This window comes from Passer domesticus, chromosome 3 (assembly GCF_036417665.1).
Source record: "Passer domesticus isolate bPasDom1 chromosome 3, bPasDom1.hap1, whole genome shotgun sequence".
Lineage (NCBI taxonomy): Eukaryota > Metazoa > Chordata > Aves > Passeriformes > Passeridae > Passer > Passer domesticus.
In genome coordinates this window covers 64,848,101-64,863,893 of record NC_087476.1, presented here as the reverse complement: position 1 = coordinate 64,863,893, position 15,793 = coordinate 64,848,101, and the positions used below count along the sequence as shown (strand labels likewise).

The 15,793-nt window shown below is 39.3% G+C and overlaps 1 protein-coding gene across 4 annotated transcripts in view; it reads left to right on the top strand.

The window, feature by feature from the left end:
* The window catches only part of PDE7B (phosphodiesterase 7B), a 169,914-nt gene extending 160,692 nt beyond the window's left edge, over positions 1-9,222 (top strand). For all 4 annotated transcript variants that reach the window (XM_064413608.1, XM_064413607.1, XM_064413609.1 and 1 more), the window contains 2 exons: positions 3,740-3,820; positions 4,349-9,222. In XM_064413608.1, coding sequence (XP_064269678.1) covers positions 3,740-3,820; positions 4,349-4,566 — 299 coding nt within the window. In that variant the 3' untranslated portion in view covers positions 4,567-9,222. The remainder of the gene's footprint in view (positions 1-3,739; positions 3,821-4,348) is intronic.
* The last annotated feature ends 6,571 nt before the right edge of the window (positions 9,223-15,793 follow it).

The following is a 15,793-nucleotide window of genomic DNA, read 5'->3' as shown; positions in this document are numbered from 1 at the left end:
CTCTTCAGAGGTGCGCTGCCCCACTGGAAAAGTGGGAAGGGGTAGAAGAGCAGCAAGTGTTTCTCTGCTCCTCTACCAGCATCAGGCAGGAGGGAGGCTTTTGCTGTGCCTCAGCACTTGAGTTCAGCTGCAAAGCCCATGGCTGGGTTCTGCTCTGAGGCCCTCCAGTCACTGTGAGCATTGCTGAGCTGGAATGGTGCCGGCACCACACTGCCCCAAAATCCTAGCACCGGGTTTTGTCTCGCTTTTCATGCTCCCACTACAACTCTGATGGGAGCCTTACCCTCGCTGTTTCCCAAATATGACACATTCTTCTGCCTGCAAATGCAGAGAAAGGGTTCAAACATGCTTCCCAGCATGCTGTTGAAAGGGCCAAAGCAGGCATGCCAAACCTCAGCTAGAACGTACTGCAAATGTTTTCAGACCCCTGCAGAGAGCACAGTCAAGCAGGGTTTTTTTTGAAACACAGTAATTGCACCATTTGGCTCTATCTGCATAGGCAAGGTCATGCTGTGCTACAATACAGGGTGCAGCGGAGTTTAATCAGTGCTAAATTCTTAGTTCAGAGCATCCTGAGAGTTGAAGGCAAGTGGAAGAGCACACAATGAAGTTCTTAGTTCATTTAATTTTCTCCCCTACAAAATTAAGCCACATCTGAGCTGATACCTGGTATAGTTAGTCTGTAACAAGGACAGACAGTTCAGCAAGTTAATTTTCACCCAATGTCAGTTTAAGCTGGTGAAATGTCTTGGATGCCTTTGATGTAAGATAAGCAACTTGCCCAGTGCAGGTTTAGTTAGGCAGATGTGTAGTGAAGGCATAATCAGCAGGCAGCCCATGAGGTGCAGTACCTCACTTTTAGTGTATATGGGGACCATGCTGAGAAAGACAGCTCAACTCTTACAAGTGTAAGCTTTTTCCACTGCCCTCAAGATTTGTTCATCTAAACATCTAAAATATACCTCTGAAAGGGGATGCCTGAGTACATGAGACCAGCTAGAAGCCCTACAGGGAGAAAAGGAGCATTTTATGTGGGACAATTATACAGAAACTGTGGTCTGATTATCACTAGTGGCTGTATAATCCTGTTCAGTGGTACAACATCCCCAGTATTAAATAGCATGCATTTAGATACCATTATCACTTTGAAGTGTTTTTGTAGACCTCTCTACCTCCTTACACACAATAATGGGGCTTGAAGGTATTTTTCAGCACTAAGTTTAACATCTGGAAACTGTAAGGTCTCATGTTTTGATTTTTAACTATAGATGAGACAGATAATACCACAATTAGTACTTTTTTTTAACAGAACATTTCTAAGGCCATTTTAATAGAGACTCAGATCCTGATCTTCTAATGTTCTGGTGCATCTACACTAAATGTAAATAAATAAAAGACACAATCCAGGTACATTTCAGGGAGCATCTGATGCCTACAGCAGCTCCTAACAAAAACCTTTTCCTAGAAAAATACTCTAATTTGTTTTCAGATCTTTTAAAAGTCAACACAGCTAGGACCACAAGGTAAGAAATAAAACTTGAGTTGTATACATGAAACTGGAAGTGGAAGAAAAAGCTTTCAAGAAGATGGCTAATGTTGAAGCAACATTAATTATCAGTTGCTCTGATAAAGTTTTAAAATTGCTTGGAAGGTTTTCCCTAGCATGAAAGTTCTCAGGAACTAATTCATGCAGTTCCTTTTATAGTAACTAGAAATAAACAAAAAAAATTGACCATCATTTTAAGTTCTTACCATGCAAAAGCAAATCTTACTTTTGTCAATTAAGTGATTTTTGAAAGACAAGAAGATGTGGATAAACTTTGAGCCAGACAGATATGGATATACTTTGAGTCAACCATTTTCTACCCAGAATGCCTACAGAGGGGATATCACTGGAATTAGAAACTTTCTTTTAATCAAATATTTTTGGAGGGGTAGATGAGAAGAAGACAAATTGCACATTTGGCAGCATAAGAAACTTATTGTGTCTCAGTTTTGCTAAATTGTTCCTTTTGATTGTTCTTGAAGCTAAAAATGTTTTCCTGATGCTTTCTAAGTACTCAATTAGAACTGAAAATAGTCTGTTCACATTTAAGAAGTGATTCTGTGCTGCAGAGGGAAGAAAGGCAAGGCTTAGAACTGCACACAGTGTTTTATATGGGGCTATAGAACATGAGTAGCACAATAGCAAAAATTGTTCATGGGGATAAAAGAGCTTTTAAACAAAAACAGTGGATTTAAAGCAAAATGTTTGTTTATGGGTTGAATACAGTGTTTTGTCTAAACTAGCAGGATTGTCTTTCTTACAGGAAAATTCTTCCTAACGAGCCCTCACTACATCCTTATTAGTAAATCAGATGGACACAGTATTATTGTCTGTGGGGAAGTGGCACATCTTCGTTTGCACACAGTTAACTCTCACTTCCGTGCTGTAGACAGGAAAGGTGCTGTACCTCTTGCAGCAACCAGGATTGTACACTGGCAGGGAAGGCTAACAATCACAAAGGATGAATATGCTGCACTCACAGACAGTGTTTTAAGAAAGCCCCTACACCCAAAACTTAACTCAGAGCAATCTTTGCATGAAGTAATTTTAGGCATGGGGAATGCAGTCTCTCCAGCAGAAAAAGTGACTGTTGTCTTGGCATGGCAGTGAGCAAATTACACCCTCTGAGATGTTTTTCTGCTGAATTCTTAAATCCAGCGTGGTCGTTGCTATTGATTACTTTCAACTCCATAAAAAACATCTCCTGCTATTACTATGTACAGAAGCCTGTCCTGTGTAACTATTTCTGCAGGAATAATTTCTACTGACTGTTTATAAGTGTCTTTTCAGTGTCAAACCTGGTGAATTCTGCATCAGGGCCAATCTGAGGTGGCATCTGGAGTGAGCAGATCCCCCCGGCAAGTTTTTCTTCCAACAATTTGAAACAGTCCCCAGGGCTGGTCACAGCAGGAGCTGCCTTGCAGGAATCTTCAGGGCAGTCCTGGATTTGGAACTGGAGACCTCCTGGTCTAGTTAATATTCTGCTGTGAAGGTGGCTAGGAGTTCAGACAAATACTTTTCTGCCTTGAGTCGGTCCTGTGCAGATGCCTCTCTGGGGACTTCCTGGATGATCCAGGAGGTGCATAGCTTGATACCCAGCTACTGCACAGTAATAAGACAGACTTTTTAATTTCATCCTTTTTCCACATTTATATCTTGAGCTCCATGGCTCTTGGTGCTTGAAACATTGCTGGAGTCCATGCTTTGGCCCTTACTAGTTTGTTAGTGCAGTCACAGCTGTGGGCTGCCAGGCTCCAACACTCTTCCCTTAAGAGCCACTTCCACAAGAACACACTAGCAATTTCCACTAAAATTGATGCATGGCAGTTTTCTGGTAGGAAGTGATCTGAACAATGAGTAAATGAACTAGAAACTAGAATGTCTTAAAATCCTTTCACATGAGAGAGTCTATTTTAAAAATTAAGGTACTCAGAACACTTATGTGCTCAGATTTAATGTTCATCTAAAAGTTGTCTTTTCTTAGATTTTTTTTTGTATGGATAATTGGTTTCTCTGATACCTAAACAGAAAAAGTCCAGAAAATTAAGGTATTTAGACATTTACCATGGTCATCATTGGTAGAAGATTCCAAGTCTTCACACAGTTGCAGATACTGTAAGAGTGTGGCATAGATATGGAGAAGAGATAAAAGTGGCAGAAAAAGATTTTTTTTTCCCTTTTTTTTTTTTGCAGGTGATCTGGAACAAAAATTTGAACTGGAAATAAGCCCTCTTTGTAATCAGCAGAAGGATACAGTACCAAGTATCCAGATTGGTAAGTATTAGTTTCATTCTCTTCATGTTTATCTCACTACGGCAGAAGCTCTAAGAGAAACTTTTATTCACCACAAGCCCCACTCTGATCCAGTTGTTTTAACAATAAGAGCTGCGGATACTGTAAGAGTTAAAAAATATGTTCTAAATTGAAATGTTCAAAACAAAATCTATCTAAGCCAAATGTTCAACAGAAACACAAAGGAGTCTTTGCATAGGGGGAAAATACCCACAGGAAAAAATTGCAGCCAGTGTTAAACACTGGTTACTTTCTTGTCTGAAATCTCCTCAAAGGATTGCTGATGGGCACAGAGTTTAGTGTGACACACACAGATAAAGCCATATCTTGTCATGTATGCTGGTCAGAAGCTGTGCATTTCAAAATGAATTGATGTCTGAGACTTTGTTGTTATTTTTCATCAGGGCTTTTGCCACTTACCTTACTCTGTGCTTTTGCGGCACTGGGTGGGGCAGTGCACTTGTGGAATTAACTTGTCACTCACCAGCTGTTCCTTGTGTGTTTCTCCAGGGTTCATGACATACATCGTTGAGCCACTCTTTGAGAGGTGGGCCCAGTTTACAGGCAACACTCCCCTATCTGAAAACATGCTAAACCATCTCAGGAGGAACAAGGCCAAGTGGAGAAGCTTGCTCCACAAGCAACACAGCAGTAGTAGGAGCAACGACCACTCAGGCCAAGTGACTGGCAGCCAGGAACAGACTTTAAATGAAGAAGAGACTCCTTAGTGGCAGCTTTGCACTTTTCCTTCTAGCACTGCTATCTCCGTCTTGGTCACAGCAGCAAAAAAGGTCCCGGGGAGCAGGAGCCTGTTGTCAACACCGTGCAAAGGCAAGAAATGGCAAAGCTCTAAGGGTCCTCATGAACACACCCATGGTTCTGCTGGGTTTCTTTCATCACCTTCCTCTCCCCTCTCTCCATTCTACGCATGCCTGATGCCATTAGTCACTCCTGACCCCAATCTGCCCCAATGTGGAGTCCCAGCAGCCAGGCCAGTTCCAGCTGCCATGAAGCAGGGAGGCTTGCTGAGAGAACAGGGGGCACAGAGAGGCACTCCTGGTGATCTTTTCATTTAACACAAGTCATATGTGACATATGTATATAGGCCCAGAGTGCCACACCCTTTCTAGGCTGGCAGCTGGGCTGCACATTAAACCACCAGCATCTCCAGCATCCAGAGGACATGGACCGAGCGGGACGGCGCTCACAGAGGGCAGAGAGTCGGGCTGTTTTAGTGGTTAAAAACCTTTTTAACTTTTGTATTCTGTGCACTAAACAACAGATCTATAAACCTTGGACTGAAGTTACTCTCCGTATACACACCTTCAGTGTAACAAGGCTTGTTTTGGTAATCATTTTTATGCCACTTTGGATAAAAGACGGGCATCTTCTCATTGCAAGGAACAGTATTCCCTCGCAGCTGAAAGGGAAGGTGTAGTACAGTCTAAACCTTTGAAACACAAACAGATCTATCTTTTGAGTACTGTTTCAAGTTACCTGTTTATATTCATATGTGTACATTTTCTGTAAATAGAAAGCGCTACTGATTCCCATGCCAAAATACTGGAGTACTGTGGGATGATTGCTACCTGTAAAAACATTGGCACTGTGAACAGAATACTGTTAGTTTTAATACAAGAGAAAGCATTTGTAAATATGGTATAGAGTTTATTAATATACACCATTGTTTGTGGATAAAAGCCTTAACTTCTAGCATCCTTCATCTTCTGATAGCTGCCAAAATCATACAATTACAAGATATGATTCTGAACTGCCTTTCCACTATCCAAGGTGTATCAAAGGTCATTGAGGAATGAAGTCTGGCAGGATAACTTCTTGAAAACTTCAAACACATTCCATATGGGTTCGTGTTGTTAATCCATGGCACCTTGCACATTCGGTCTAGGCAAATGTTTCACAGCGCCTGAAGTTTTAAGTTTAAAAAAAAACCCCAGGCCCCACAGCAACACCACATGATTTGACAGTTCAGCATGATTACCATTTATTCAAACATGTGAATTTTTACTAAATAGCTTAGTCATCCACAAAGCATGGCATTAGTTCTGGAGTTCAGTTGTTTTCTTGAGAGATGTTGCAGTGTAGCTGATTTTTTCCCCACATTGCCTCCTTACGTAGTTAGCATCAAAATGCATTTGTATTTTTCTTTTAATTAAAAGAATACTTCAACTGACTTTTAGATTAGTCTCAGTCAATGAAGGAAAAAAACGTGTTGTAATCAGACTACTAAAAATCCTCCTAGCTATCATAGTGGCTGAAGAATTTTCTATGATCTCATCTTTGTGAAAGATACTTGGCCTTAACTATGCCATAAACAACCTCAGTTCTGACAGTCTTTATTAAACTTTACTTAAGCTTCCACCATTTCAGTGAGATTGTATTCTCAGACACTACTGCGTCGCACCAAAGGGATTGTCCCCTGCTCCTCTGCCCCCAGAAAGAATAACTGCATTCAGGTGAAACACAGTGTTGTTGTGAACTCCCCGTACATCAAATCTGTACAGCTGCTTTCCAGAAGAACGAGCAGGTATGGCCAGATAGTCACGTTTGGATAGTCACGTTGAGATGTGAAGACATTGAAGAGGCCAACAAAGAAAGAGCTTTTTAAGTTGGTGTTTGAGAAACATGAGGAAGATGTTTTCTCACAGAAGTGCAAGGGAAAACAGAATACATTTTTTTTCAGTTAGGGGGGATATTGACTTGATGAGAGAAGGTTCATGCTCATAAGGTGACTAATGTGTTTAGAGGAAAATAAAAAGCATGAGTTTTAGTGAAGGACTATTTACTCCGCTAATTCTTTGTATGTATCTTCAGAGAAAAGGGGCTGAAACCCAGTGAAGTAAAAAAGGGCAAAACACGGTGAACACACAAAGCACTCCAGTGATGTTTTTCTGCCCCTCCACTGTTATGCAAGGTACAACCAATAGAAAACCTCCTTCTTCCTCCCACTAATCTAAATGAGATTCATACAACAGAAGGACCACAGCAAGCAAAGGGCACTCAAGGGAGTTGTCGTGGAATTAAATTGTTTCTAACTACTGGACATAAATGTCTTCTTAGGCACATGAGGGTGGTGGGGGTGGAAGCACCACCACTTTGTAGCTTTTTAGGTGTACCTTTCCTTCTGACAGAAGTAGGACAATTATTAGGACATTACGTGAGCAATGTAATGCGCTACTTAGAAGCACTTAAGTCCATACAAAAGGATGTAATTTCCCGTGTTTTATCTTTTTACTAGGAAATGGAAGCCCTTTGCCATCTAGCTCGAAGAATTTTTTTAAAATGTTCTGAAATTTAGTTAAACCCAGCATCTAGCAGCATAAAAAGCTCTTGACAGAAACATTGTCGAGCTGTTTCTGAAGAGCTTCCAGAAAATAGGTCCAACAGGAAAGCTTAGGTACAAATCAAATTTTCTTACAGCCACATTAAACCCAAGCCATTTTCTACAAGTGGAACCTATAGGTTCCATTTCAAGTTTGCTCTTAGCATGTTAAAACTTTCCAACTTTAAAAAGCTCTTCTGAAAATTATCAGGCTGTGGGGGATTTTGGTGCACTGATCATACCGGCTAGATTTCAATCACCTTGTCTAATGAAACAGTGCTTGAAAGAGGTTCAGGGTGGCCCTGAAGCAGCACTTCTGTACTTGTGAGCCAAACCCATTGCACACATTTGGGCCTGGGCCACTTTGCCTCGGGTGCTCCAGACAGAAGTGCTCAGAAAGGGTAGGCTCTGGCAGCAGATGCCTGGCAGCCAGATTCCCTGGGGTCTGTAATACAAAATCTGATTTCCTGTAGAAACCCTAACTGGTACCAGCCAATCCAACAGCACCAGTGCTTAGCATGTGCATTTGTAGCATATGTGTGGTATTCTCTGGTTTGGAGGGCATTTCTGCACTGGGGTTTCTCCCCAGTGTGCCAACAGGCTGCTGATGCACAGAATAGAAAAGCTATGTAGATATCACAGATTTTGGTGGTGTCAGCCCTATCAGCCACTTTACAGAAGGCTCTTGTAAATTATTTTTCCCTCCCACTGGGCCAGTGCAGCTGAAAGATTTTGAAGTTTTCAAACTGAGTTAAGGTTTTCATATCTAGAAAGAGGAAAAAAGCTGTTAAAAGCAGGATGTTAAAATGTTTTTATGCCCCACAAATGAGATTAAAATCTAGCTCCTCTAAATGAAGATTTCATACCATCTAAGAGGCAAAATTTTGTATAACTAACAATAATAAGTGATAATAAGTGAAAAGCTTAGGCTGGTTAAAATAATGCATATGTATGCATTGTCATTAAGTAAAGATTTTACCTACCTTTGTGTTTGTAAGTGTCAATGGTTCAGCCACCATTCAAATGGGGAATAAAAGGACTATTGACAACATGTACCTTTGGAATACAAGGAACAAAGACAGGAGTAGCTGAGATTAAGTAGAGTCCAGGAGGAAAAAGAAAAAAACCCACATGATCTGCAGTTGTGTCTAACCTAATCTACAACACAGGTCAATTAGTTTTATATAAACTTGGTTTTCATGAAGAAAACCAAAACCTCCCCAACGATTAATAAGAAAGCTGTAAATGAGATAAGGCTGTTGTTACGCTGCACAGTGATCTCACCAGCTTTTGCAGTCTGGGGTTTCAATTTCTGTTAAAGTTTCCATCAAATTAGACACAGAAGGCACACTTAGCCTTCCAAAAGAATTCTCAGAAAGGAAAAACTCAAGTAGCCACAATTTTATTTTCAGGTACCAGACAGGGTACCAGCCATAATATATTGCATTATATTTTAAGTCACTAATCTGAGTTGTCCATAAAGTATGCCAATTCCCCATGGCCCACAAAAATCAATAATTAAATTTGAATTAAAACCCTGCAAATCCAAAAAAAAAAGCCACCCCAAAACACAAAACAAAAACATAAGGCAAGCTTCATGCCATGGGTATGCATTCAAATTACTTTGATTGGTGCAAACTGTTGCTCTTTGTTTCTATAATCCATTCAATATTTTAGGTACATAATTTTTTAAGTGCAGACCATAAGCTTGACATGGATGTAAAATATATTCTGCTTATCTTTGAATTCAAGATTGTATATGTCATGTTTATTGTAAAGCATTTTATATATACATAGTCACATATCTTATACAACTCTATGGGCCAAACACAGGTCCCCCCAACTTCACTGGGACCAAGAATCAGCCCCCATATGTGCGTATATATGCCATATGCATCATTCTGAAAGGAAGCACTAGATTGTGTGAAAATGCTGTGACTGCTATGCAGTGATGCCAAGAGACTTAACTGTATCTTTTTTAACATACTGCTGTAAGTATTCATCATGTCGAAGAATGACAGCTAATAAACAAAAAAAAAGTTAAGTGTTCCAAGTTATTTGGTAAAGCCAGTTGATTGAAGGATCTGCTTTGTTTGCAGAAGACATTCTGGTTTGACAAGGCAGCAAAGATCCCACTGCATTCATTCTCTCACTGCCTCTCCTTTCCACCAACAGAATAATCACTTTCCTAGTGTGCTGTTTCTGAGAAGAACTTTTCTCTAAATTTCTCCTTAGACTTGCCGTATGAATATAAATGGAGTTCCCAGCAAGTGAAGCATTTCCATGTAATTTTCCTAACCATGTAGTAGAAGGATTTTCAAACTGCAGGGAAAATGGTTCCCTGCTTAAGTATTTAAAAGAGAGTTTTCCTTAAACTATTGTTTCAGTTCCAGTAATGAGTTCTCCTTAGGATCGTTGGTCAGTTTTAATCTCCATTTTCTCATTTCTGTTTCAGACCATGTTCTTTATATGTGCCACATGACAGAAGCTTTTTGAAGTTTAATTGAAAATACAAGAAGTATTGATGTTCTACACTGATAAGTATTTCTAAGTGAGAAATACTTGTCATCACTGATGGGTATCACTGCAGGGACTCTTCTTGACTCTGACACATTTCTAAAGCCAGAATTAATTTGTACCTCGAAGTGTTCAGCAACAATACTCACATAGTTTGTGCCATGCAAATACTACAATTGAACAAAATATAGGAGCTGGAAATATATTTTGTTTCTGTGCCATTTAGCCAACACTTTAAATTCAAACTTTTCTACAAAAAAAAAATCCACCCTTCAGAATCACAGTAAGTATTTTCCTCTGTCCCCCAGGTGCAAACAGAACTGCAAAAATTGATTTTAGAATGAAGCCGCTTTGAGATCTATCCTATATAGGGCTGGACTTATGATGGTTTCTCCAGGAGTCTTCTACACAGTCACCATTGGAAAACCACTCTGTTTTCCATAACAGATTTAACAGTTATTTTCAAGTACAGCCAAATCAATACATCTTCCTACTCTGCACACGCACTGTCTGGATGGATGCTGATGTTTCATTGTTCAAAACAAAAAATGCAGACCAGCAAGTTGAAATGCATCAATGAACAGCAAAAGAAAAACTAATTACATGACAATATTTTTGTCCTGGCCAAATACTTAATTATGGTTTAAAGTTCAGGTGGAAAATCTTGGAAATAATCTATTCAACAAGAGAAGAAACCATGTAATATGCGTGTGACAATTATGTGACAGACACTCCTTTTAGCTAAAGGTGAGGAAGGCGGGGTCTCTCCAGTGTCCAATCCTCTTCTGGATGAAATTAGTACTGTTACAAAATACTCTGGTTTTACCAACAAATCAGGTTTGTGGTGTCCCCACTTCTACACCTCTCAATCTTTCAGTGATGTTGTGCACAGTAGAGTCTCAAACAGATGTTTAGGGACTGACAGACAGCAAATGAATCACAGGTTAGAGAAGAGTTTAAAGTCGCTCTACCAGTAAAACCAGTGGATCATCTCACTGCATCCTGGGCTAGTTTGGCTCTAGTTTGGCAGAGTTGAACACCATGTAACACCTTAATCCATGACAACTGGATTTTGCTACCAGCAGCAGCGCTTCCTAAAAGCTACCTTGGCCATGCAGACCTAAACACACAAGGAAGTATCGCAACAGCAGATGAATTTCATGTCAGATTTTATAGTAATACAATTTTGAGAGAAGATTTGAATCCCGTACCCTACAGAGTTCTAAATATATTGCACTACTAGATTAGGAAGGGGGTCTGGGTGTCTTAAGAAGTTGTAACTAAAATGGAGTAGTAGAATTCATACAAACAGAGGAGTTGTCCTATTATTTCCAGCACTCCTACCACCTAAAGATAAATTCAATTTGTATACCAATCATTCCCTCTCTAGAAAGTGCCAGTACAAGAGTGGGAAGTGCAAAGGGTGGCAAAAAGCAATTTGAATCACGAAAAGCCTCCAGGAGGGAGAGAGAGAGGAAAAAATACTGTAGCCTCATTAGTATCACCCATAAAAAGTCATTTTTTAGGCAGACTGAGAGCTTCTGCTTTCCCCAAATCAAAACATAGGTAAACAAAGTGCAGCAGTACATATGGAAGTTGCTGCTGTAAGAATATATTAACCTTTAACCATATAGTAAAGCTTAAAAGATTGAACATTTATATGAAACAAAAAGGGAATTCCTGGTTACAAATAAATATTACTAAAACCGTAATCCTGAAGAAAATACACTTTAATACTTAAATCCACCATTAGTTTAAAATGATGCTTTCCTGACCTACTCATGCTGCTCAGCAGCTGTTACATTCCAAATCCAGATTTTCCATTTGTATGTGTAGAGGATTCCTATGAGCTTAGCTCATACATAAGCATATTTATGAAAGAAATACAGCTACCAAAAAGAAAAATCTGGTGCTACACTTACACATGTATTTGATGCCTAGCCTCATTTCTATAACCAGACCTACCAACACCTGCAGACAGTCGCAGGGGTAGTCCACGTTGGGCAACCAAAATGCAAAGAAAATAGGAAGCACTGGAACATATGGTAGATTCAAGGGCAGATTGCAAAACTACTGTCCCAAAGATCACTTGTTTGTATCTGCCATGCTTTGTGTTGAGTAAATATATTCAAGTCAGCTTCTAGAAGGAGAAAAAACAGATCCATTAGTATCCTCAGCCGAGAGACCAAAACATGAGTGTAATTACTTTGTTTGAAAATGTACACATGGGATGGTGGTTCCATGTAGAGGACAAGTAGTTTGGGGCATCACCACTGCCCTCTGTGGTACTTTTTCACAGCACATTTCCTTCAATGCATCAGGAAAGTTACTGCCACCAGCTCCACCATTTCTGCATGGACCATTAAGGAGTGGCCACTTGCACTTTGGTGCTTTGAAGTCTCTTTTATCAGTGCTAGGGCTGAATTAATATGCACACAGATGTGCATGGTAACTGCCCCAGCTCCCACGTGAAGTCTTCCTCAACAATGCCACTGCCTGAAGACTGCCTGTATAAAGGTAGATATTAAACAAATCAAGAAACATAAATAAGATCTGGGATGGGTGCATCAGCCACTCAAAATGGCTAAGTGACATTGGCACATTGGCTTTAGGTACATAAAGGTGTGCGCTAAAGTTTAAACAGGGCAAATACACTTCCTTTGTTTAACTCCATTATAGTTACAAAGATAATACAGAAATTATGTTACCTGATGGGATTCGTGAATTAAAGTGAAAAAACTTGGATAAGAAGCTGTGTAGTTGATTTCCTTTTGCATTTAATCCTCACAAATCCTCTGTGCTTGGTCTATCAGGAGTCCTGTCCGGAGACAACTAAAACTGGTTATCAAGCCTCATTTTTACCTTCTTAGAGGTCTTGCCCTCATCCCCTCCCCTTCATACCTAATTATGGTCAGCTTCTTCAAAACACCAACTAATCACAAGCAACACAAAAAATTAATTTGATTTGGGAAATTATGGTATCTATTATGATTCCAATCATATGTTACATTCTTTTAAAGAGCAATGTGATTTCCCCCTGCCTCTCAAGAGAAGCAGGGAATTCTTTCTTCTCTGAGATACTCTGGATTTAGCTGGAAGATAGAAAGATCAGAAACTGCAGGATATCTCAGCAAGAGAGCCATAGCAAGAAGCTCACAGCTCGCTCAGAATGCAGCAAGTAAATAAAATTCTTGCGAGCCTTCGCTGTCAGCCAGACATGAGAGGGGCCTAAGAGACTTTGCAACTCAGAAAGGTATTGAGTTAGAGGGGCCTAAGAGACTTTGCAACTCAGAAAGGTATTGAGTTAAGTGGAAGCAAAGACTTGCATACAAGGTCACAACCCATTTTTATTTTCTGTCTTCCTTGATAATTCCTATGTTCTCCCTAGACAAAACTGTGGAGGTTTTATTGTAATAAAGCCTGGCTTTTTGATTTCAAGAGAAACAGTTTCTTGAGGCTTAGATCTGCTTCAATTCCCATCCCACTTTTTATTAAGCATATTTTACAATAGTATGAAATATTTTCTCTTTTTTTAAAGAGTATTTCAGTTTTCCACTTTTAAAAAAGAACAGTCCATAATATTACTATTCATGTTTGCTTAGGATGAAGCATAAGAAAAGTCTGGACTTCAGCTGCCTTTTGTCAAATCCTCCATGTGCCCAAGACCTAAACATGTCACAATATAATCCTCTGTGACCAATAGCCTCCATTTTCTTCTGAACACTTCCACTACTTAGGCCTTTACGTTGACAGGCTTTGAAATACAAACCACCAACAAAATTATCTGGCATTTTGATAATGGCAACTAAACAGTCATGCTGTATGAGAAATGCTAAATAGAGGTGTCGTTTATTTATTTGCCCCATGGTTACACTTTGGAGCACTTTAGTTATGGATCAGGAACTGCACAAGGGACACCAATGCTGCTCCCATGACAACTTGTTATAATAGAAATAATTTAATAACAGATTCATGTTAGAGGTCAAGAAGCAAATCATCACAGACCCTGAAGAGAGCAACATGTGAAAGGACAGCTTTTACTTCAATGATAAAGGAGCACAACTGCTATGGTTTTGTGGAAAAAGTGAACTGATGACCTTCGGGTACCTTAAAAAAATCTGTACACGTTGCTATGGGTTTGGGGTCCTGTTTTGTTTTGTTTTTTTCCTTTTGAGTTTATTCCTTCACCAATCCAACTGCAGTTCTTTCTTCCTGATACTTCAGTGTCATTAATTTAAAGGGAGAGCTTACATCATCACTCTTGAGTTGCTTGACAGCTTCAAGTTTTGCCTGTGGGTGTTACATTGCTCTCAGGGACATCTTATATAATAATGCAGATGTCATTTTTCAGCTGGCACGGCACATCTACAAACTTAAATTTTACTGAGATTCACGATGGAATGAAGTCTTCTTAAATATCTGAATATCAGCAAAGAGTTTGCACCTTCATGAGTAGCACAAGTTACTCTATGAAACTAAAAGTACTTTTGAGATGTAAAACAAATATAGTAAGAGCTGTTCTCTTTCTGAGACAACCTATGATAAATACACTAGAAAATAAACACATGAGGAAGGAAGGCACCATTGTCAAAAAGGGACAATTGTTTCACTCTACAGTTGGGTCATTGTCAAACCAGCATTGGGTTCTACTACAGACAAAAAATAAAGAAGAGTCGCCACTTCCCACTGTGGATGTCATGCTCATTATTGAAATGCACTCTCATTTAAATTATTTTCGTTCTCACTTCCTACAATTGGCTAGTATTACAATTTCTCTCTGACACAGAAATAAGCTTTTAGCACTTTTTTTAATATTCATGCATTCACTGACAAATCCAGCCACTGCAAACAGATTTTCTGTTTCTGAAATAATACAGTTTGAATGAAACAGCTTTACAGTTTTTCAACTGACTGTACTAGAATGTACTTTCCTTCTGAAGACCTAACCTGCTATGGCATTATCATTGTGGCTTTTTGCCATCATTCACATCTTCATTATTTCTCTCTACGTAATTTCTGGTTTTAATTATCCACAAATTTTAGCACTTATTTCATTACTAAAAATATGAAACGGCATTAGCCCAGTACCATTCTCTGTGATCTTTGGTAGAAATACTTCCTTTCAGTGATTACTATTATGTGCCAGCCAATCAGTTCTACATCCATTTAACATCTACTTTTGTTGGTAATAAAAATGTTGTATTTTAATTTACACTGGTCTATTACAGCTATTTTTGTTAAAGATTATTTAAAACATCTATTTTACAGTAAATTCACAAGAGATCAGTCCTGTTATGTATTTCCAACTGTGCAAAAGGATACCATCATACAGGTTTTTTTCCTAGAATTGATACATGCCAATTGACCTACAGTCATGTGTCTTACCCCACATTTCTTAAAGAAAACTTTGATGACACAATTTTCTGAATTTCTGTATTACTGTAAAATTCATTCAAAGTAAATATTAAGGGAAAGATATGTCTGACAGCCAGCTTCTTCAGAATTTGCAGACTTAAATTGCTTAGCCATCTGCAATTCTAAGTTTTTTGTTCTAGTGTGCAGAGTTTAACTTATTCCTCCATCTAATAATTACTTCACTGGTAATTGGTGATCCTGGTTTTTTTCCTAAGTTAATACATTCTACTTCTCCTAAAATCTATGCAATTCCTAAGTGAGACTTTTACTCATATTAAAGCAATGGAACAGCAACAACTTCCAAACAAATGTGCCAGGGCCCACTACCAGGTGTGATGTTCACCATCCTCAACCTGTATTGGGTCAGCTATTCACCACTATCGTGCTCAGTCAAGATCTGGCCAAGTACCATTTTCTTAAAAGCTTCTAATCTTGACTGTGAGACCTTGTATGATGAAGGATGACAAAGGACTTTGTCCTGTGGTCAAGACCCCCCACAACTTTTATTACGCTAGAGAAGAGGAAAAAGGGGGTACGCGGAAGAAAAATACTGTGAGTTGGTACAGATGTGTGGAAATAGCACAAGTGTCTCTGGGTTCCCCAGGCAACTACCAGCTTAGAGCACTGTTACCATGCTCTTCTCCTAGCAACAGCTCCGAGAGCTCACAAGGCACGAAGCAGGA